The sequence below is a fragment of the Chlorocebus sabaeus genome, chromosome 12, assembly GCF_047675955.1.
Source record: "Chlorocebus sabaeus isolate Y175 chromosome 12, mChlSab1.0.hap1, whole genome shotgun sequence".
Lineage (NCBI taxonomy): Eukaryota > Metazoa > Chordata > Mammalia > Primates > Cercopithecidae > Chlorocebus > Chlorocebus sabaeus.
The window spans coordinates 91,193,197-91,214,739 of NC_132915.1; the positions used below are offsets into that span (position 1 = coordinate 91,193,197).

The 21,543-nt window shown below is 37.9% G+C and overlaps 3 protein-coding genes across 12 annotated transcripts in view; 2 read left to right on the plus strand and 1 right to left on the minus strand.

The window, feature by feature from the left end:
• C5 (complement C5) overlaps positions 1-13,274 on the minus strand; it is a 137,753-nt gene extending 124,479 nt beyond the window's left edge. For all 4 annotated transcript variants that reach the window (XM_073021886.1, XM_037984493.2, XM_073021887.1 and 1 more), the window contains exon 1: positions 13,151-13,274. The gene's annotated coding sequence lies outside the window, so the exon portion shown is untranslated. The remainder of the gene's footprint in view (positions 1-13,150) is intronic.
• Positions 1-21,543, plus strand: part of CNTRL (centriolin) — a 96,655-nt gene that overhangs the window by 2,090 nt on the left and 73,022 nt on the right. For all 7 annotated transcript variants that reach the window (XR_012094871.1, XM_007968214.3, XM_037984461.2 and 4 more), the window contains exons 2-7: positions 3,318-3,497; positions 10,683-10,930; positions 12,540-12,670; positions 14,850-14,980; positions 16,384-16,525; positions 18,378-18,564. Coding sequence is in view for 6 of the 7 variants with exons in the window: in XM_007968214.3 (XP_007966405.3) it covers positions 10,714-10,930; positions 12,540-12,670; positions 14,850-14,980; positions 16,384-16,525; positions 18,378-18,564 (808 nt within the window). In the remaining variant the exon portion in view is untranslated. The remainder of the gene's footprint in view (positions 1-3,317; positions 3,498-10,682; positions 10,931-12,539; positions 12,671-14,849; positions 14,981-16,383; positions 16,526-18,377; positions 18,565-21,543) is intronic.
• Positions 20,207-21,079, plus strand: LOC103218912 (actin-related protein 2/3 complex subunit 3). Its single transcript, XM_007968213.3, is given in 2 exon segments — positions 20,207-20,490; positions 20,492-21,079. Coding segments are annotated over 2 exon segments (534 nt in total). The 5' UTR covers positions 20,207-20,275; the 3' UTR covers positions 20,811-21,079.

The following is a 21,543-nucleotide window of genomic DNA, read 5'->3' on the forward strand; positions in this document are numbered from 1 at the left end:
GGAGATCAGAGAAGATGGGAAGTTAGGAAAGTTAGGGAAGGCTGGATGGAGGTGGAGTTTGCAGTCTCTACTAAGCTGTGATGGACTGAATTGTTAGATCAGAGCAAGTATCTAGGTTTATAGGTGGCAGGACGGGTAATGTTTTGTTGCCTGGACATAGATTCTGATTATCATGTCATTCCAATGGCTTTCTCTTGCTCTGCAGACAACCTTTAAAATACAACTGTAGCTCTGAACTTTATTTGCTTTTTTTTTTTTCTCTTTATCCTGCTCCTTCACTCACCCTAGCCTACCTCTCAGCTGTCTTCATTTTTTCCATTGCTTGCTTGGTCTTTGTTCATGTGATTGCAGACAACATCCTAGGATCAAACTACATCCTCATCTCTCCCTAAAAATTATAATTCAGCATTTCAACCTCCAGGCAGTAGCCTATGAAGTAATGCCAGCCATTTTCAAACACTGTAAACCCATAAGCCCACTTCACTGAGTTAGCTATTCTCTGAGACCAATTACATATATCTTGTTTCAATGTTAAAGCTTTACAGAAGTTGTGGCAAGCAAGGGTTTAAGTCTATGAATGAGTAAGCCTGACTTTTACTAATCAGGAGAGGTAATAAAGGACCTCATGATAGTCTGGTGAGACCTAAGGGGTCTTGGTCATTAGGATGTAAAAACTACAGGCTGGGCACAGTGGCTCACACCTGTAATCCCAGCACTTTGAGAGGCTGAGGCGGGAAGATCACTTGAGCCCAGGAGTTCAAGACCAACCTGGGAACTATAGTGAGACCCTACCTCTACAAAAAATAAAAAATTAGCTGAACATGGTCATATGCTGCTGTAGTCCCAGCTACTCAGGAGGCTGAGGTAGGAGGATCACTTGAGCCCAGGAGGGCAAGGTTGCTGTGAGCCGTGAGCATGCCCCTATACTCCAGCCTGGGCGACAGAGAAAGACCTTGCCTAAGGGGGAAAAAAAAACCCAACTACATACTGTATATACTATAATAAATGTCGTCTATTAATCCGTTTAATTAGGAATAAGATTTTACCTAAGCACATGCCTCTTAGCTTTTCTCAAATGTTAGAGTATTCTTATTTAGAAGGAGAATGCCAGTGCAGTTTAGCAACATCAATAGTATCACTAAGGACTGGGTGTGGTGACTGTAATCCCAGCACTTTTGGAGGCCGAGGTGGGTGGATCATCTGAGGTCGGGAGTTTGAGACCAGCCTGGCCAACATGGTGAAATCTCATCTCTACTAAAAATAAAAACATTAGCCAGGCATGGTGCCATATACCTGTAAGCTCAGTTACTCGGTAGGTTGAGGTGGGAGAATCACTTGAACCTGGGAGGCAGAGGTTACAGTGATCCGAGATCACACCACTGCACTCCAGCCTGGGCAACCGAGTGAGACTCTGTCTCAAAAAAAGAAAAAAATAGTATTACTGAGACTACAGATTAAACAAACTCAGTTTCTCCCACTATACGCTCACAACATGATCCTGTAGGATTTTCCCCCACACGTTAAGCAAGCAGTCAGTTCTGCAGTGGTGGGCACCACAGGGCTGTCCTCTAGTTCAGTTCAATTCTGACACTGTCTACCTGGAGACAGTGTCACATCCCTCAGGTTGAAGGCTGGCTCACAAGACTGCCCCCAAGTTTTGATGCCAATGGTAGGCCTCAGTTTTACCTGTGCTTCTGACTGACCAGCTATAAATCAGAGTTCCCACAACTCCCTCCTTCGGTTTGATTAATTTGTTAGAGCAGTTCACAGAACTCAGGAAGCACTTACTTACATTTACTGGTTTGTTATAAAAGGTATTACAAAGGATATAGATGAAAAGATGCATAGTGTAAGGCAGGTGGAAAGGGGCGTAGAGCTTCCACGGCCTCTCTGGGTGGATTCCCCTCCAGGACCCCCTCCATGTCCAGCTATCTGGATGCTCCCCAAACTCGGTCTTTTAAATTTTTACGGAGGCTTCATTATGTAGGCCTGATTGATTACATCACTGGCCATTGGTGATCAACTCAACCTTTAGCCCCTCTCCCCTCCCTCTTTCTAGTGACCAGCCATGATCCTGAAGCTGCCTAGAGGTGGCTAGCCATCGGTCAACTCATTAGCATACAAAAAGACACTTATGACAGCAAAAGAGACTTAAGACTAAGTATGTATTTCATAATATTAAAATTACTAAAAGACTTTTTTCCATGGCAAAATTGTGTTATAAGGCACAGAAATTGTTTACCACGCTTGAAATTTGGACCAAAAGCCTTGTGGAAATGGCATAAATAGCAGTTAATGTGACTTGGGGGAGTTTTTCTGATCCATATATATAGTTTAATACGAGAAAATGAAGCAAAAAGTACAGATACATTTAAGTTCACAGTTTAAAGAACAGGTTGAAGGCCAGGTGTGGTAGCTCACGTCTGTAATCCTAACACTTTGGGAGGCAGAGGTGGGAGGATTGCTTGAGCTCAGGAGTTCGAGATCAGCCTGGACAACATAGTGAAACCCTGTCTCCAAAAAAATTAAAATAAAGTACAGATTGATTATCTTTTATCCAAAATGCTTGCTACCAAAAGTATCTTGGATTTTGGATTTTTTCAGATTTTGGAATATTTGCATTATACTTATTTATATTTTTTATATTTATATTTAAATATTTCAGATTTTCAGATTTGGAGTGCTTAACCTGTAGTGAATGAGGCTATTGGCATGGGACATTTGGCTATATTGTAATGTATGTGAAATAATAATTAACTTTTTAAAAACAAAAAGTGTGACAGGTTTTTATTCCCTTCAGACTACTCACCTTGAGAGACCAGATCATGGTATCAGAGATCCTTTCTTTGTATAAAATTTTCTGGGTTACCTTCAGGATTTTTTTTGTTTTGTTTTTTTGAGATGGAGTCTCGCTCTGTGGCCCAGGCTGGAGTGCAGTGACACGATCTTGGCTCACTGCAACCTCCACCTCCCCAGTTCAAGTGATTTTTGTGCCTCAACCTCCCAAGTAGCTGGGATTACAGGTACCTGCCGCCTATGGCATCATGCTAGGCCATAGAGAACAAAGCAAACATAATCTAGACTCCAGGAAACTCGGATAGCTATATGATATGGTTGTTAAAAACATGGGTTTTGAATTAGATCAGGTTTCAAGTTTTAGCCAAACCAATTAGTTAAGGAACTTTGGACGAATTATTTCAGATCTTCATCTGTAAAATGGGAAGTAACACTTATAGAGTTGTTATATTCAATTCTTTCAGTGTGATGATACACATAAAGAGCTTATCACAACATATGTTTGTCTGTTTGTTTTTTAGAGACAGAGACTCCGTATGCTGCCCAGGCTGGAGTGCAGTGGCCAGTCACAAGGTTGATCATAGCACATTGTAGCCTGGAGCTCCTGGGATCAAGCAATCCTCCTGCCTCATCCTCTGGAGCAACTGGGACTGCAAGTATACACACTGTGCCTGACGAAATATCACAATATTTGGTACATGGTAAGCCCTCAGTAAATGTTAGCCACTAGTATGATATTCTTTAGAATTAACTTCAACCATCATCTTTTCATTAAATTTTTGGAAGTAGACAAACTTTAAATGGAGTCAAGTTTACTGAGTAAGTTTAGCGATCAAACTGGGAAAATAAAAACGAAATGTACCTGAAGTGATGGGCCCGATTTTCTTGTGAGACTTACAAATTAATTTGAAAGCAGAATCCAAAGAGGAATTCCAAAAATTGAATATATTAATAGATTATATTAGTGTAACCTCTCATTTATATACTGTATATAAGTTCTGTAGGGGAGGAAAGGGAGTGATACCTTTCTGTCCCATCATAAAGGTCATGGCCAACACTCCGGTAACAAAGACAGGTTAACAAGAGAAAAGCATAGCAAATTTATTTGATCAAAGCTTTATGTGTCATGGGAACCTTCAGAATGAAGACCCAAAAATGCAGAAAAAATTATCCATTTTTATGCTTAGGATCAATGAAGTATGGACAGCTGTATAGAAATAGGATTGGACAAAATGGGTATGATCTAATGCTAATAGACTGAGTGAGGAAATTCAGCAAGGCTTGCCTCTCCAGATTTCTCTTGACCTCTCTGTGCAGCATTCCTTCCTCCTGGGTATTGGGTAGGACCCCTATGGAATGAGGGTCTTAATTTCTTTATGGCCAGCTGTTACACAGAAAGCTGGGAGTTTGCGGGAAGTTTCTGTATAATCACAGCTTATGTATACCCATATGCTTGTGAAGGTATATTATCTTTTAATAGAGATATGAAAAACTCAAAACGTTTTTCCTACTGCGGTACCACACAGTAAAATACTTCTGACACCAGGCGTGTGAGGGTTGTTGCCCCATACATCAGAACTTCTTCAGTGGACACCAGCTGAGTGTCCTCTTACTCACTTCAATTCTGACACTGTTTGCCTGGAGATAGCATCAGATCCCACAGGTTAAGGACTCAGTCCCACAAGAGTTCCCCTAACTTCAGATACCCATTACAAGTAGTAGATTGCCACCTATACTTCTGACTACCGAGCTATAAATTGGGACTCCCACTGCCCCCTCCTTGGGTTCAATTAATTTGCTCGAGTGGCTCACAGAACTTATATTTTCCCATTTATTATAAAGGATATTACAAAATATACAAACAGCCAGAGGAAGAGTTACATAGGGCAAGGTATGTGGAAAGGGGTATGAAGTTTCATGCTCTCGCCAGCATGCCATCCTCCAGACACCTCCACATGTTCAGCTATCTGGAAGTTCTCTGGACCCTGTCCTTTTGGGGTTTTATGGAGGCTTACTTATATAGGCATGATTGCTCATATCATTGGCTACTGGTTTTCAAATCAATTTTAGCTGCTCTCCCCTCCTTTGGGGGAGAGTTGTGGGGTTGGGCTCAAAGTCCCAACCTTCTAAACATGCCTTAGTCTTTCTGGTGACTGGCCCCCATCTCAAAGCTATCTAGGTGTCACCAGTTATCTTATTAGTATACGAAAGACACTCTTATCACTGTGGAGATCCCAAAGGTTTTAAGAGCTATGTGATAGGAAACAGGAGGAGCATCAAATATACAGGTTAAAAGAGAAATTATCAACAAATTAAATTTAACAGTTTAATTGAACAAAGAATAGTTCACAAATTGGGCAGCCCTCAGAACCAGAAGAAATTCAGAGAGGTCTGTTCTGCAATGTAGGCAGGCAGCATTTATGGATAGAAAAGGGAAGTGAGGTACAGAAACAGCTTGATTGGTTACAGCTCTGTGTTTACCTTATTTGAACATGGTACGATCACTTGACTGCCTGTGATTGACTGAAGCTCAGCTGCTGTGATTGGCTGAGAGTCAGCTATTTGTTACAAAAACATACTCCTAAGTTAGGCTTTCAGTTAGTTTACCTTTTAAGTTATGTTGCAGTTCATTATGTAGAGACTTAAAGTACAGAGGCACTTGCAGGCAAAATTTAGTTTAATTTAGCATACAGTCATGTGTCCCTTAATGACAGAATTTGCTCTGTAAAATGCATTGTTAGACAATTTCATCATTGTGCAAACATCATAGAATGTACTTACACAAACCAAGATGGTATAGGGATAGCCTCTTGCTGCTAGGCTACAGACCCATACCGCATGTTACTGTACTGAATACTTCAGGCAGTTGTAGCACAATGGTAAATATTTGTGCATCTAAACATAGAAAAGGGACTGGGTGGGTGGCTCACACTTGTAATCCCAGCACTTTGGGAGGCCAAGACACGTGGATCACAAGGTCAGGAGTTCGAGACCAGCCTGGCCAATATGGTGAAACCCTGTCTCTACTAAAAATACCAAAATTAGCCAGGTGTAGTGGCATGCGCCTGTAGTCCCAGCTACTCAGGAGGCTGAGGTGGGAGAATCGCTTGAACCCGGGAGGCGGAGGTTTCAGTGAGCCAAGATCATGCCACTGCATACCAGCCTGGGTGACAAAGGGAGACTTCCTCTCAAAAAAAAAAAAAAAAAAAAAAAAAAAAAAAAAGAAAAGGTACAATAAAAATATGGTATAAAATGTAAAAAAGTAAAGTATACCTGTATAGAGCCCTTACCACATGATTGGAGCTTGCAGGACTGGAAGTTTCTTTCCCCGTTAGTTGGTGAGTGAATGTGAAGATGCAGGACATTACTGTACACTATTGTAGACTTTATTATAAACACTGTACACTTAGGCTACACTAAATTTATTAAACGTTTTTTCTCTCTTCAATAGTAAATTAGCCTTAGCTTGCTGTAATGTTTTTACTTTATAAACTTTAAATTTTTAAAAAACTTTTTGACTCTTTTGTAATAAAACTTAGCTTAAAACATAAACACATTGTACGGTTGTACAAAATTAATTTCTTTATAACCTTATTTTATAAGCTTTTTTCTATTTTAAAAACTCTTACTTTTTAAATGTTTTCTTAAAAACTGAGACACAAACACACACATTAGCCTAGGCCTGTAAGGGTCAGGATAATCAGTATGACTGCCTTTCATATCTTGTTCCACTGATCTTCAGGGTCTTCAGGGGCAATAACATGCATGGAGCTATCATCTCTTATGATAACAATATTATGTTCTGGAATACCTCCTGAAGGACCTACCTGCCTGAGTCTGTTTTATAGTTAACTTTTTTTAAAAAAAAAATAAATAGAATGAGTACACTCTAACAATAAAAAGTATGGTGTAGTAAATACACAAGCCAGTAATATGGACATTTATTACCAAGTACTGTGTACTCTACATAATTGTATGTGCCAGACTTGTGTACACCTTGTAGCATAGTAGGTTTGTTTATATCAGCATCGCTACAAACATGTGAGTAATGTGTAGCACTATGACATTATGACATCTATGATGTTACTAAGTTATAGGAATTTTTCAGCTTTATTATAATTTTATGGGACTACTGTCATGTATGTGGTCCATTGTTGACCAAAACATTGTTATGTGATGCATGATATCATATGTGTCATATTTTACAATATCACGTATATGAAGATGTTTACACATCATTCCACTATCCCTTTCTGATACCAATTTATATAGCATTAACACTTGAGCTACTCAATCCTTGGATTAAAAACTACTTTAAGCTAATATCTTATTTCATTAAATTTTTTTCTAAAAAATAATTTCCATTTTCACATTTTCAGCAGTGACTATAGGGGAAATTAAGGTGCTAAGCAAAGATAGCATCATTATTAATATAGCCTTGCTCAAGATCTATACAACTTATAAGATTTTTTTTGTCCAAAAGTTTGTCAAGTTTATAATTTTTGTACTGTTTTTAGACTAAACGTACTTAATAAGAACAACTGTGTATCATGAAAATCTTTTTTACATACACTAACCTTGCAAATTTAGGACAATTGATATTGAGGACTAGTATTGCTCATGCAGGCATCTTTTTGTTGAGATACTAAATAGTACATTTTACATTTTATGTTCTTTATGACTAATTCATTCAATAAATGTTAATTATTTACCATTTGCTAGGCTGTGTTCTACAGCGTACAGTACACTGTAGGCACAGCACACTGTATGCCTAGAACAGAAGAGGATGTCATTTTTTTTTTTTTTTTTTTGTGAGTCGGAGTCTCGCCCTATTGCCTAGGCTGGAGTGCAGTGGCACGATCTCGGCTCACTGCAAGCTCTGCCTTCCGGGTTCATGCCATTCTCCTGCTTCAGCCTCCTAAGTAGCTGGGACTACAGGCGCCTGCCACCACGCCTGGCTAATGTTTTGTATTTTTAGTAGAGACGGGGTTTCACCGTGTTAGCCAGGATGGTCCCGATCTCCTGACCTTATGATCTGCCCGCCTCGGCCTCTCAAAGTGCTGGGATTACAGGCATGAGCCACCACACCCGGATGAGGATGTCATTTTTAAGGACTAATCAAGTCATAGTGCTAAGCCATTCTGAGCCTTAATGGTCATGAACTTTACCTTTCTTTCATATAAGAAAATAAATATTTTTATGTGAAAACATTTAAAGGAATTTGACCACGGTCTCTTTCATTAACAAATGTTTTTGTTCTTTCTGGAAGACTTATACTTCAATAAAATTGATTTTGTAGATAAGAATAGTAGATACTGAAATTTGAAGTGATCAGATGTTTTTCATATAGCATGAGACAAATATGAATGAATTACAGAAACAATATTTAACAAAAAGGCAGATTTAAAAGGTATTTTATGGTTTCATTTCTCTAAAGTTCAAAAATAGTTCAAAAATCTGTGGTGTTGGAAGTCAGGATAGTGATTACCCATGTGTGGGAGTTAGTGACTGGAAGGGGGCATGAGAGGACTTCTGGGATTCTGGAAATAATTCTGTTTCTTTACCTGGATGTCGAGTACATAGCTTGTGTTCACTGTATAGAAATTCATGAAGCTATATACACTTATGATTTATGTACTTTATGTATGATACATTCCAATAAAAAATATGCATACAGAGAGAGAGAGCACATGCATGAAAGAGTACACTGTTGAAAGTATGGTTTTTAAACCGGGTGATTTCTAGTTATAAGGTGTTAGATGTATTCATGACTTATACCATGGAGCTGCTGGGAATTCAGAGATTATTCCTCCACCTGTTTGATGTTACATTCTGGGCAAGCAAAAGATATACAGTAGGTATATTCAGTGTAATAAACAGGGAGGATTCATTCTATCTGAAGAAAGTAGATTTCTGGAAAGTCTTCACAAATAAAGTAACATTTTAATTGGTTGAGAGAAAGAAGAGGATGTTTAATTCCCTTTAAAGAATTCCCTTTAAGGAAAGGGAATTTCATAAGCAAAAACTCATGATGTGTTCAGGTAATGACAAAAAGATGACTAGAGCAATGGCACGTGATGGGGAGGCCAGAAAGTTGGGGTCAGACTGTGATGAGTCCTGTTTGTGATGCATGGTGCCAAAATATTTAGACTCATAGGCACTGGGAACCATTACATTTCTTTTGTTTTTATTATATAAGTGGGTCAAAGGTAGAGGATGGATTGAGGGTAAAGCAAAGGAGAATTGGAAGGAAGCTGGTTCAGAGAGTATCTAATAGTCAAAGCAAGAGAGGATAAAAGTTGGATCTAGGGCAGTAGCTGCGAAGATGGATAGAGACGAATTTCAAACTATTTTAGAGATAGAATCAATATTGGTGGATGATGGAGAGGGATGACTGGAAGATAACTCTATTCGTTCATTTATTCAGCAAATATATATTGAGTTCCTGCTAGGTACCAGGCTCTATGCTAGACTGGGGAGATACTGTAAACAAAACAGACATGCTCTCGTGGAGCATACAGTTCAGAATGGAGACAAATGTTAAGCAAAATGACATCACTCTGGCTATCTGACTGCAATATAATGATGGAAGAGTAAGGCAAGAGAGCTTGCAGACAGATCAGTTAGAAGCTGTTATAGTAGTTTGATGAGGGCTTGGATTAGAGTGCGTGAGAGTGAAAATGGAAAGAAGCAGACTTAATTTGAGAGGTATTTGGGAGTAAGAATTAACAAGATTTAGCGATTGGCTGAGTATGGGACACGGGAAGAGGGAGGTGTCAAGAATGACTCCCAGGTTTTTGGCTTATTCCAGCGAGCAGTGTTCACTGTTTAGGGAACACTGGAAGAGGAACAGGAGGGTGAGAGGAGGAATAGGGTAAATAATAAATTCAAGCTGAACTGAGTTTAGGATGCCAATGAGATATCACGTAAGCAATTGGAAATAGGAGTCTGGAGCTCAGAGAAAGATTGGATTAAGGATATAAATATCAGCTGGGTGTGGTGGCTCACGCCCATATGTAATCCCAGCAATTTGGGAGGCTGAGGCAGACAGATCAGCTGAGGTCAGGAGTTCGAGATCAGCCTGGCCAACATGGCGAAACCCTGTCTCTACTAAAAGTACAAAAATTAGCTGGTCATGGTGGCAGGCACCAGGAATTCCAGCTACTCAGGAGGCCAAGGCAGAAGAATAGCTTGGACCCGGGAGGCAGAGGTTGCAGTGAGCCAAGATCACATCATTGCACTCCAGCCTGGGTGACAAGAGCGAGATTCCGTCTCAAAAAAATAAAAAATGAAAATAGATAAATAAGAGTAAACACATGGCATTGGGAACCATGAGTGTGCATTAATTTGTCCAAGATAAGATTAGAGAGAAACTAGAAGGGACCATTGAGGAGTTCTGATGTTTAAATTACACTGTAAGGAGGAACAAAAGCCAGCAAAGGAGTCCATGGAGTGGCCAGGGAGTCACGAGGATACCAGGAGAGTGTGGTGTCCCAGAAACCAAAGGAAGAAACTTTGAGGAAGGAGAGAGTGCTTATCAGTATTAAATACTGCTGGTTGCCAAATATTCCAGCTTCCTGCATTCTAGGGTCCCCTTGTGTGGGTAAAAGGGGCCTTGGGACTAGTTTGGTTCAATAAACAACAGGAATGACAACACTTCCAGCTGGAGCATGTGTCAATTCTAGACCCTCTGGAGATCTCTTTTCTCTCTGGCAAGGTCATCAGTGATGCTTGATATAGTGTCTGCTCCATCAGCTTGGAGTAGTATGGGTCCTAGTATCTATAGCCTCTGAGTTTATAACTTTATAGACCTGAAGTTTCTAGAAATAATAGTTTTGATAGCTCTTAAAAATTAATCTTGTTGAATATACTGAAAACTCTTACAGGTTTTGATGAACACCTGGCTTTATTTTTGCAATGAAGAAAGGTTCTCAACAAAAAATATTCTGCAAAGCAAAGATGCCATCGTCATCTCACTCTCCTATCCCATCATCTATGTCCAATCTGAGATCTAGGTCACTTTCACCTTTGATTGGATCAGAGACTCTACCTTTTCATTCTGGAGGACAGTGGTGTGAGCAAGTTGAGATTGCAGATGAAAACAATATGCTTTTGGACTACCAAGACCATAAAGGTATCACTTTTTAATCTAAGAATTGGTCTGACCACATACTTTAAGTAGAGATGGAAAATTTTCAGCTTGCATTTTTGGTCCAACTGTAAGATTCTGGTACTAATTTGATCTGTTGTTTCTATTAACAGAAACTGTTTAAGGATAGTGGGAGGACTGAGGTTTCTGGGTGAGAGTAAAGATGTCAGTGGATTCAAAGAGGGAGTTTCCAGAAAGAGGAAGCTTTGTTTCCTGTGGTAGGAGAGTGTCTTAAAACTCATACCAAAACTTGCCATCCTCTTTGGTTAAGGGAGGGAAGATCTTTTCACTTCAGAGTGGAGTGCCTTAATTCAGTAAAAAAATGTTTTCCATACTTGGCATATGCCAGTCTTCTTATTGGCAAACTGCTTATCTGTGAATGGACTGATTTCCACATATGGGACATGCGTGTATGTTCCACCAGTGTTTTGTTTTTTTCTTAAAAGCATTCTGTTAGTCTAGGAATCTGTTCTCAAAAGTGCATTGATGGGGGTATAGCTTAGTGGTAGAGCATTTGACTTCAAAAGTAAGTTATTCTTTGGTAAGTCGTAAAATAATAGCCATTAAACTCTAATCATGTTTTATTAGTAAGCATTAACAACATTGGGTTTATGCTATATCTTTACTGCTAGTTGGCATATTATTATTTCTAATATGATTGATATTTTAGAATATTATCAAACTTAGAATATTAATCAAATATTAATTTTCTTTCCCAGAACAAGCCAAGTTAAATTTAAAAATCATTTTATTTTGAACCAAAATAAATTTAATACTAACTTATAAATAATCTTAGGGAATCTTTGACTCACAGCCTGGATCTCAACACAGGATTAATTTTTTCTGACTCATAAGGCAAGAACCAAGAGATGATTTTGTTTTTAGGGCTACTTTTGTAAAATGTAATATGGCATTAACAGTCTTTGACAACAATATCCAGGAACGTTATAAGACCAGATTTGCCATCCCTCAAGTGACTACTCTAGCTCTGTACAATATGTTGTGATTTTCTCTATTTAAAAGAGCAACAAATTTAGAGTTTCTCACCATAAAAAAAGAGGAAAAGATATTTAAGAATTTCAGTGTTTCTGAACTTTAGATTGGAATTTTCTAAAAAACAAACAACTATTACCAGTTTATTTTTAAAAACTAACATGAAAATATTGCTAAAAAAAACTTCATATAGTTAAAAGTGCAAGTTTTATATTCCTCTGACTGGGTTCAAGTTCTGGATTTGTGCCTTAATTAGCTGTAGGATCTTGAGCAAATGATGTTTTTTAAATAAGTGATGATATTAGTAATTTCTATCTCAAAGGTTTGTTGCATAAACTAAATTTTAAAAATGTAAACCATTTAGCCCAAAGCTTGGCACACAGCAAATATTTATAGTGTGTATAACCATTATCATCCTCATTATAGTTATGAAATGCTATGAAGTAAAACATTATTAAAACATTATGATTAGAAATAGCCAGCTTTTCTTGGTATATGCATGGCTTAATTTTTGTTTTTGTTATATAACATCAAAACGACTTGTTCTTTGTGATATTCATGTCTTTCCTCTACTGATGATGATCTGTTTCTGTAATTTCAGGAGCTGATTCACATGCAGGAGTTCGATATATTACAGAGGCCCTCATTAAAAAACTTACTAAACAGGACAATTTGGCCTTGATAAAGTCTCTGAACCTTTCTCTTTCTAAAGATGGTGGCAAGAAATTTAAGGTAGGACCAACAATTTCTGAGCATAGATACTGTTTTTAACTTTTCTGTGCTTTAAAACTGCGAAAAAAAATTATCCTAATGTTGCCTAATTTGTGGCAGACCTTTTATTGTTTCCAGTGAATATTCTAAATCAGAAGTATATGACATCTCCAAATTAATAGGTTTCTATTACTCAATATTCTCTACAATATTGACTCTGTAGAGAAGGAGTTGGCAAAGTACAGCTTACAGGCTAGATCAGGACTGCTATTTCTGTAAGTAAAGTTTTGCTGGAACACAGTCACACTTACTTGTTTACATATTGTCTATGGTTGTTTTTGCACTACAGTAGCAGAGCTTAGTAGTTGCCACAGACTATATGGCCTACAAAGCCAAAAACATTTACTATCTGGCCTTTGTATTAGTTCGTTTTCATGCTGCTGATAAAGACATATCCAAGACTGGGCAATTTACGAAAGAAAGCGGTTTAATTGGACTTACAGTTCCACGTGGCTGGGGAAGCCTCACAATCATGGTGGAAGACAAAAAGGAGCAAGTCACATCTTACATAGATGGCAGAAGGCAAAAAGAGAGCTTGTGAAGGAAAACTCCCCCTTATAATAACCATCAGATCTCATCAGACTTACTATCATGAGAACAGCACGGGACCTGCCCCTATGATTCAGTTACCTCCCACTGGGTCCCTCCCACAACACATGGGAATTCAAGATGAGATTTGGGTGGGGACACAGCCAAACCATATCAGCCTTTTACAGAAAATGTTTGCTAATTTCTGCTCTAGAGTGTTTACAGCTTTATTCATAAACTATACAACATGAACACATTATAATAGACAACTTAATTCCTTTAATTGGAAGAAAAAAACCTTAGATTTCTACCACATATTATTCACAAAAAGTAATTCCAGAAGGGTGAAGAACTAAATGAAAACAAAGCAAAACAAAAACCAACTAGCAGAAATGCTCTAAAAGTATTAGAGAGAGTATATGAGAATATTTAAAAAATCTTAGAGTGGTGAAGTTCCCCCTAAGCAAATACTAACCCTAGTACCACAAAGGAAAAGTATTGACAGATTTAACATGCATAGAGACTTAAACGTTGTGTTTAATGAAAGATGTATTTTAATAAGTTAAAATAAACGCAGCAGCTGGGCACAGTGGCTCACGCCTGTAATCCCAGCATTTTTGGAGGCTGAGGTGGGCAGATCACCTGAGGTCAGGAGTTTGAGACCAGCCTGGGCAACGTGGTGAAACCCCATCTCTACTAAAAATACTGAAAATTAGCCAGGCGTAGTGGCAGGTGCCTGTAATCCCAGCTACCCAGAAGGCTGAGACAGGAGAATCACTTGAACCCGGGAGGTGGAGGTTGCAGTGAGCTAAGATCGCACCATTATACTCCAGCCTGGGCAACCTAGATGTTCATACAGCTGGCTTCCTGTTATTAAGGTCTCAACTTAGTGAGGTCTTCTCTTTTTTTTGAGACAGGGTCTCATTCTGTCCTCCAGGCCGATGCCTTCTGTTACCACCCAATCACAATTAGCCACCCTGTCCTCAGTTGCACTCTCATTCTTTTAGTCAACAAGTATTTAGCACCAGGCAGTAATGCTAGAGTAGTGAACAAAACTGGCGAAATCTGCCATGTTGGTGCCTTGCACTCTGTCACAAGATGTCTTTATTTCCTTGTTAGCACTGTTTATTTTCTGAAGATCTTGTTTGCATATATATATACACACACACACACATATTTTATAGAATTTATAGCAAACATATTTATATATGCTTAAATATCTACATATTATATAGATTTTATAGCAAACAAGATCTTCAGAAAATAAACTAAAACCATAGCACTACCTTTTGGAAGAAAAGAGGGGAATGAGAGGGAGAGGTATAACAAAACTGAGGTAGAGGGAACGATAGTGAGGGAAATCTTGTTGGATAGTCTTGAGCTTCTTAGTATGTAGACAATGTCATCTACTGAAGGGCAAGGAGAGTTTGGTAGCTTGAGTAGAGTTATTACTCCTAGTCAAGGAGAGCTGCATCAAGGGATTATCCAGAACAGTAAGGGTATATTATTTTCTGATGACTGATCAAACAGTCCCTGATGCACATATGTAAATATTATACTGTATGTCAAGGCATCTGTTGTGTAAAGTATTTATTCATTTGTTTCCAATTAGTATATCGAGAATTTGGAAAAATGTATTAAACTTGAAGTACTGAATCTCAGCTATAATCTAATAGAGAAGATTGAAAAGTTGGACAAGCTGTTAAAATTACGTGAACTCAACTTATCCTATAACAAAATCAGGTGAGTTATATAACAAAATCTTTAGGTAGCATTGTAGGTAGCTTTGTTAGAGAGGTAGATTAATGTTATCCACATTACTGAAAGAATCCTTTGACACAGAAACAGAAGATTTTTTATCTTTATTCATTGATCAAATGAATGTCTATCTCTTCACATATGGTAGGTAACTGTCTTTATGTTTTGGCATTACTGAAGTACAGAATAACATCTAAGCATTATCAAAGAGATATATTTTTGAGCACCAAATTATATCTTAATTTAGTTTATGACAGGGAGTTTTCTCAGATATTGTCTGTGATTTTATTACCTTATTACGTTAAGAATGTTGACATAAAGCAGAATGTTTTAACTTTGCCGTTTTGACCCCCAAGATGTTCTAATCTGTTTTGATTCTGATGTTCTTTGCTCATTGCTACAAGAAATATGCTCTCAATCTTGTTTCCAATACATAATAAATATTACTGTGAGAAATAAATATACTAAAACTGACAGTGGCTAAAACTGCATATAGAAAACTTGTTATAGACAAAATGATACAATAATCAAATCTTGAAATTATTAATATCTGTATGCTTTCCCCCAAGTTAGACTTGGTAAATAGAATGGCCAGGAAAATGAATAGCAATGGCAGAAGTTCTGATATGACAAAACTGAAGTGAAAAAACATGACTAATGAACCAAACCCTTATTATAAAAGTTGTATAAAAAGTTGATTCTGATGAAAATATTTTCAGCAAAATAAAAGTGAAAGTAGAGAAGCTTAGAAATATTTACCTAGTGTAGATAGAAGCTCTGAAGTATTTGTGCAGTATAGAAAATTGGCCAAGGAATTAAATTGACAAATAAACTAGAAGTGACTTGGGAAAAAGCTTCATCAGTCAGAATTCATCATTATGTGTGATACATGCTTTATTTAAAAGTTCTGATTAAATTGCTTATATTCATAAATACAGTATCATCTATGGGCTCCCATATCCTGCTGGCATAGCTAATCTTTTTATGATGAGTTAAGGCAATAATTAAGAACATCTTTTGGACAGGAATGTAGCAGATAGCACAGGGTGCTATTGAGTTTCCCAGCTGTCTGCTGGCTGTTTGCTAGTATTGTTCCCAGTAGTTGGTGAGATTGCCATGGACAAATTTTTCTTTTCTATGTTATGGAGTTGCAAAGTCTAATAATAAGATGGATAGGATTCCTGGCATAGTAATAAAAGGTTGGCAGTTTAGCTGTTCTGGTAAATTTGGCTTTAGCCACTTTTCTTTGTTCTCATTTATGAAAAGAGTTGATAAATTATCATTATGAAAAGTAATCTCACATGGAGCTAAGGCTGTTTATTCTAAAAATACAATGAGAGACTCTATAATTATACTTACTAAATTTTATTTTATCCTTTGCTTTCCAGCAAAATTGAAGGCATAGAAAATATGTGTAATCTGCAAAAGCTTAACCTTGCAGGAAATGAAATTGAGCATATTCCAGTATGGTTAGGGAAGAAGTTAAAATCTTTGCGAGTCCTCAATTTGAAAGGCAACAAGATATCATCGGTAAGTTATTCAAAATAGCAGGAATGTTTAGACTTGTTGAAAAATAAAAGATTAAACATATCTAAGTTTTTTAAAAATGGGATTTCTTCTTTTAAAGTTGTAGTCCTTTGTCTAAACACTAGATTCAGACATAGCCCATGATTTTCTAGATTCATTAAATACAGTAGTCCTCATTTTGCATGGGTTCCATAGCAACCAAGAGTTGATCTCTTAGCATTTTTACATTTATCATTTCATGTGAACCTCATAACACTCTTGTTAAGAAAGCGGTACAGGGATTATTTTTCTATTGCTATGAGTTAGGTAGTAACAAGTAGGTCTAGGACAGGTTAAGTCCCTTATCCAGAGTCACATTTTGTGCCAGAATCCAGATCACTGAATGCCTGGAAGAAAGTTCTGGGGTTTTTTTTTTTTTTTTTTTTGACAGTATTAACTTTTAATTTCAAATTTACCAGTTTATTTTGATTATGATGTTAGGTGTTGCAAGAGGTTGATCACTAGCTTTTCATAATAGAGCAACTTTGTTATCATGATTTACATATTTAGATGATGTTGTATATTTTTCTCTGGAGTATAGTTTATGATTTTCTTATGGTATTTATTCACAGCTAGGTATTTAATAAGCATTTGCTTAGTAAAAATGTTAATTTATTTAAATTTGTATTAAAATTGGGAAAACTGTGCTATAATTTAAAGAACATCAGTTGTAGAATAGAAAATGAAAAATGTGACTTCAAAGATGAGTCTCTATAGAATTGCCTTCCATGACCTTGGAGAATTCTTTAATCCCTCTAAAACTCACTGTTTGGGGAAAATAATCCCTATACTGCCTCCTTTACATGGGTATTATGGGGGCTCAGATGAAATGATAGATGTGAAAAATGCTTTAAAAAAAACTTTAAAAAACTAAATAAGTCTAAAGCTATATTCTTTAAGCCTTCACCAGTGGAGGCCAATAAGAAGAAGCAATATTCATTTAATGCCATGTTGTTAACAATACCTATGCTTTCTGATTTTGTCCTGTGACAGTCCAGGAACGTCAGAGCCCAAGCCCAAACCCACGTTGTACAGCATCACCTTGGAGCTGTTGACGCTATGGGATGATGGGAAGAGGTAGCCATAGATCTAAAATTTGCCATAAATATTCCTGAAGTAGTTGATCCTTAGATAGTGTCAACTTAGTGTCAGCTGTGCAATAGGAAAATCAATAAATATTTATTTCTAATTTTGTATGCTGTCCTCACCCCGTTGATATTTGACATTGGCATTATGAAGAGTGCTGCACATTCACTTGGGAGAGAAGATTTATTTGTACTAGCTATTTGGAGTACTGTTTATCAACATTTTTAGGTTGAGAATAAACTATCTGAATAAACTATCAATTATAGCACAGTTATCTGAAGATTTGCCAAAATATTTTTTATAACCATTCATTTTTTTGATTTGTTGAATCAGTATAATGAAAAGACAAAGTTGAGACTTACACGAACTTGAATTCAAATCCTGTTTCATTCACTTACAGGCTTTGAACTCTGGGCAAGTCACCTAACTTCTTTGATCCTGAGTTTCTTCATCTGTAAAATTAAGATGATACGTACATGATAGGTTGTTGTGAGGAGTCATAAATGAAACAGTGTATGGAAAAATGCCTAATACTGCCCAAATACACCATAAATACTCATATACTCCCTTTCCATACTGGAAATACCCAAAAGTATTACCACTACTTTTGGGTAATTGGTTTCATGAGTAGATTCCTTGCCATGTTAAATTTAGTTGATTTGTAACTTCCTTTAGGTATGCTATGATTTTTAAATTACATTATACCAATACTAATGTTATATCATTTCAGCTCCAAGATATAAGCAAGTTGAAACCGCTTCAAGATTTGATTTCTCTGATCCTAGTTGAAAATCCAGTTGTGACCCTTCCTCATTACCTCCAGTTTACCATTTTCCACCTCCGCTCACTGGAAAGTTTGGAAGGTCAGCCAGTAACCACTCAGGATAGACAGGAGGCTTTTGAGAGATTCAGTTTAGGTAAGATTAAACTTAAAAAAATAATAAATTTGGGTGAGGGAGGAATTTAGTTTCAGAAGTTATCTAGAAATATGTATTATGAACTTTATAATGCTATTAAAATGTACACAGGAAATGGCAGCATAAATCAATTCAACAAATATTTACTGAATGTATACTGTGAACCAGGCATTGTATTTGGCACTAAGAATACAATGGGGAGCAAGACATATGGTGCTGGCATCCATGCAGCTTATGTTTTGGCAGAGAAGACAGACAAAAAGCAAATAAATCAGATAAAGTAACAGAGGGGAGCCCTCTTTGTGGCATAGAGGAATGGCTTTCTGAGGGAGTGACATTTAACCTGAAAGCAAAGAGAAGAGAGGGTTAGCCGCGTGAAGAATGGCATTAAGGGGAGGGAGCAGCTTGTTCTTTAGTTCAAAAGACCCTGTGAGTTTAAGGAAGTGAGAGAAAATCAGATAGACTGGAGGACAGCTCAATAAAAAGTGTGTAGACATAGGCAGGTGTGAGGTGGCACAGGGCCTTGGAATTTGTATTTTATTTCAGCTGCAGTGGAAAGCCATTGACAATTTTTTTTTTGAGACACAGTTTCACTCTTGTTGCCCAGGCTGGAGTGCAATGTTGCAATCTCAGCTCACTGCAACCTCCACCTCCCAAGTTCAAACGTTTCTCCTGCCTCACCTCCCAAGTAGCTGGGATTACAGGCACACACCACCACGCCAGGCTAATTTTTAATTTTTAGTAGAGATGGGGTTTCTCTGGTTTCTGTGACAGGGTCAGGCTGGTCTCAAACTCCCAACCTCACGTGATCCACCCACTTCGGCCTGCCAAAGTACTGGGATTACAGGCATGAGCCACTGTGCCCAGCTGCCACTGACAATTTTTAAGCAGGGATAGGACATCATTTTTGATACATAGTAGAATGATTTGGAGCAGGGAAAATGGAGATGAAGGGACCTATTAGGAGGCTAGTGTAGTAATTTAGGCTGGAATCTATGCCATACCATCTGAATGCAGTCACAAGATCTTGAAAGCTAAGCAGAGTCAGCCCTGGTTAACGCTTGGATAGGAGTGATCCAGGTTAGAAACGTTGATGGCCTGTGCTTAACATGTTGGATGTGGAAATGAAAGATAGATGGATCAGTTTTGAAGGTAGAAGTAGCAGCGTTTTCGAATGGATTGGATAATCCCCAGGCTTTTGGTTCAAGTAAGTGGCTAGATGGAGATATCATTTATAAAAATGAAGAATTCAGAGGTTTGTTTAGGACATATTCAATTTGAAGTGTCTATGAGACAGCTAAGTGGAGGTGTCAAATAAAGAGTCAGAAATGTGAGTCTGGAGTTTAAAGAGATCTGAACTAGCCATACAAATTTTATGCTGAGTCACATCAGCATAAAAATGACGTTAAATTCCATGGAAATCAGCTTACTCAGGCAGTGGCTGGGAGAAAGAAGAAAAGTAGTTGCTAAGGAAGCTGAGAAAGAGAGGCCAGCAAGGTAGAAGAAAACCAGGAAATAGTGGGAAATAGCCCAGAGAAGTTTTCAAGAGAGGAAGTGGTCAACTCTGTTCAATGTTGCTGAGATATTAAGTGAGATAAGCAGAGAAGTGCTTTAGATTGGCAACAGATGATAATGATCTTGACAGGAGTAGTTAAGAAATGGTGGGAACAGAGATTCTGCTCCTCTGGGTTGGAACCCGGGTGCTGCCAAGATGCTGGCTTACCACTCTTCTCTCATGGATCCTGACACCAAACTCATCGGAAACATGGCACTGTTACCTGTCAGAAGTCAATTCAAAGGACCTGCACCCAGAGAGACAAAAGATACAGATATTGTGGATGAAGCCATCTATTACTTCAAGGCCAATGTCTTCTTCAAAAACTATGAAATTAAGAATGAAGCTGATAGAACCTTGATATATATAACTCTATATTTCTGAATGTCTGAAGAAACTCCAAAAGTGCAATTCCAAAAGCCAAAGTGAGAAAGAAATGTATACATTGGGAATCACTAATTTTCCCATTCCTGGAGAGCCTGGTTTTCCACTTAATGCAATTTATGCCAAACCTGCAAACAAACAGGAAGATGAAGTGATGAGAACCTATTTACAACAGCTAAGGCAAGAGACTGGACTGAGACTTTGTGAGAAAGTTTTTGACCCTCAGAATGATAAACCTAGCAAGTGGTGGATTTGCTTGGTGAAGAGACAGTTCATGAACAAGAGTCTTTCAGGACCTGGACAGTGAAGGGAACCCGGGCAGCCACCGTCTCCAGAGCCCTGGGCAGCATTTTCCAGTGAGATGTACACAATCTTTTGCCTTTATTTCGTAAAGTTTTATACAGAAGAGAGAAGAGCATGTCTTTACTTGAAAAACTCTTGATCAGTAATTTGGGTGGGAGACAAGAAAGTGGGTTATCAAGGGTGATTTGAAGTTTTCTGCAGCATTAAGCTGGCGCTTAATAAGTCATAATAAAGAAATTTCTAACATTCCATGTGAAAAAAAAAAAAAAGAAATGGTGGGAACAGATGCTAGATTATAATGGATTGGAGAATGAATAGGAGGGAGACATTTGGCTGGAGATTTGAAATTTTCTCCCACAATGTCTCTTCTAGTACTTAATAAATAACTTTTTAGAAAGATCAAAAATAAAAAATAAAAAATTCACCCGTGGCTTCCAGACCAAGAAATGGGCAGAAACAACAAATGCAGTAAACCTCAAAGCCAGAAAACAAAAAACCAAATGAACAGAATATTCAAAAGCAGAGTGGAGGCCAGGTGTACCGATTTACACCTGTAATCCCAGCACTTTGGGAGGCCAAGGCAGGTGGATCACTTGAGGTCAGGAGTTTGAGACCAGCCTCGCTAACATAGCAAAACCCCGTCTCTATTAAAAATACAAAAATTAGCTGGATGTGGTGACGGGCACCTGTAATCTCAGCTACTTGGGAGGCTGAGAGAGGAGAATCACTTGAGCCTG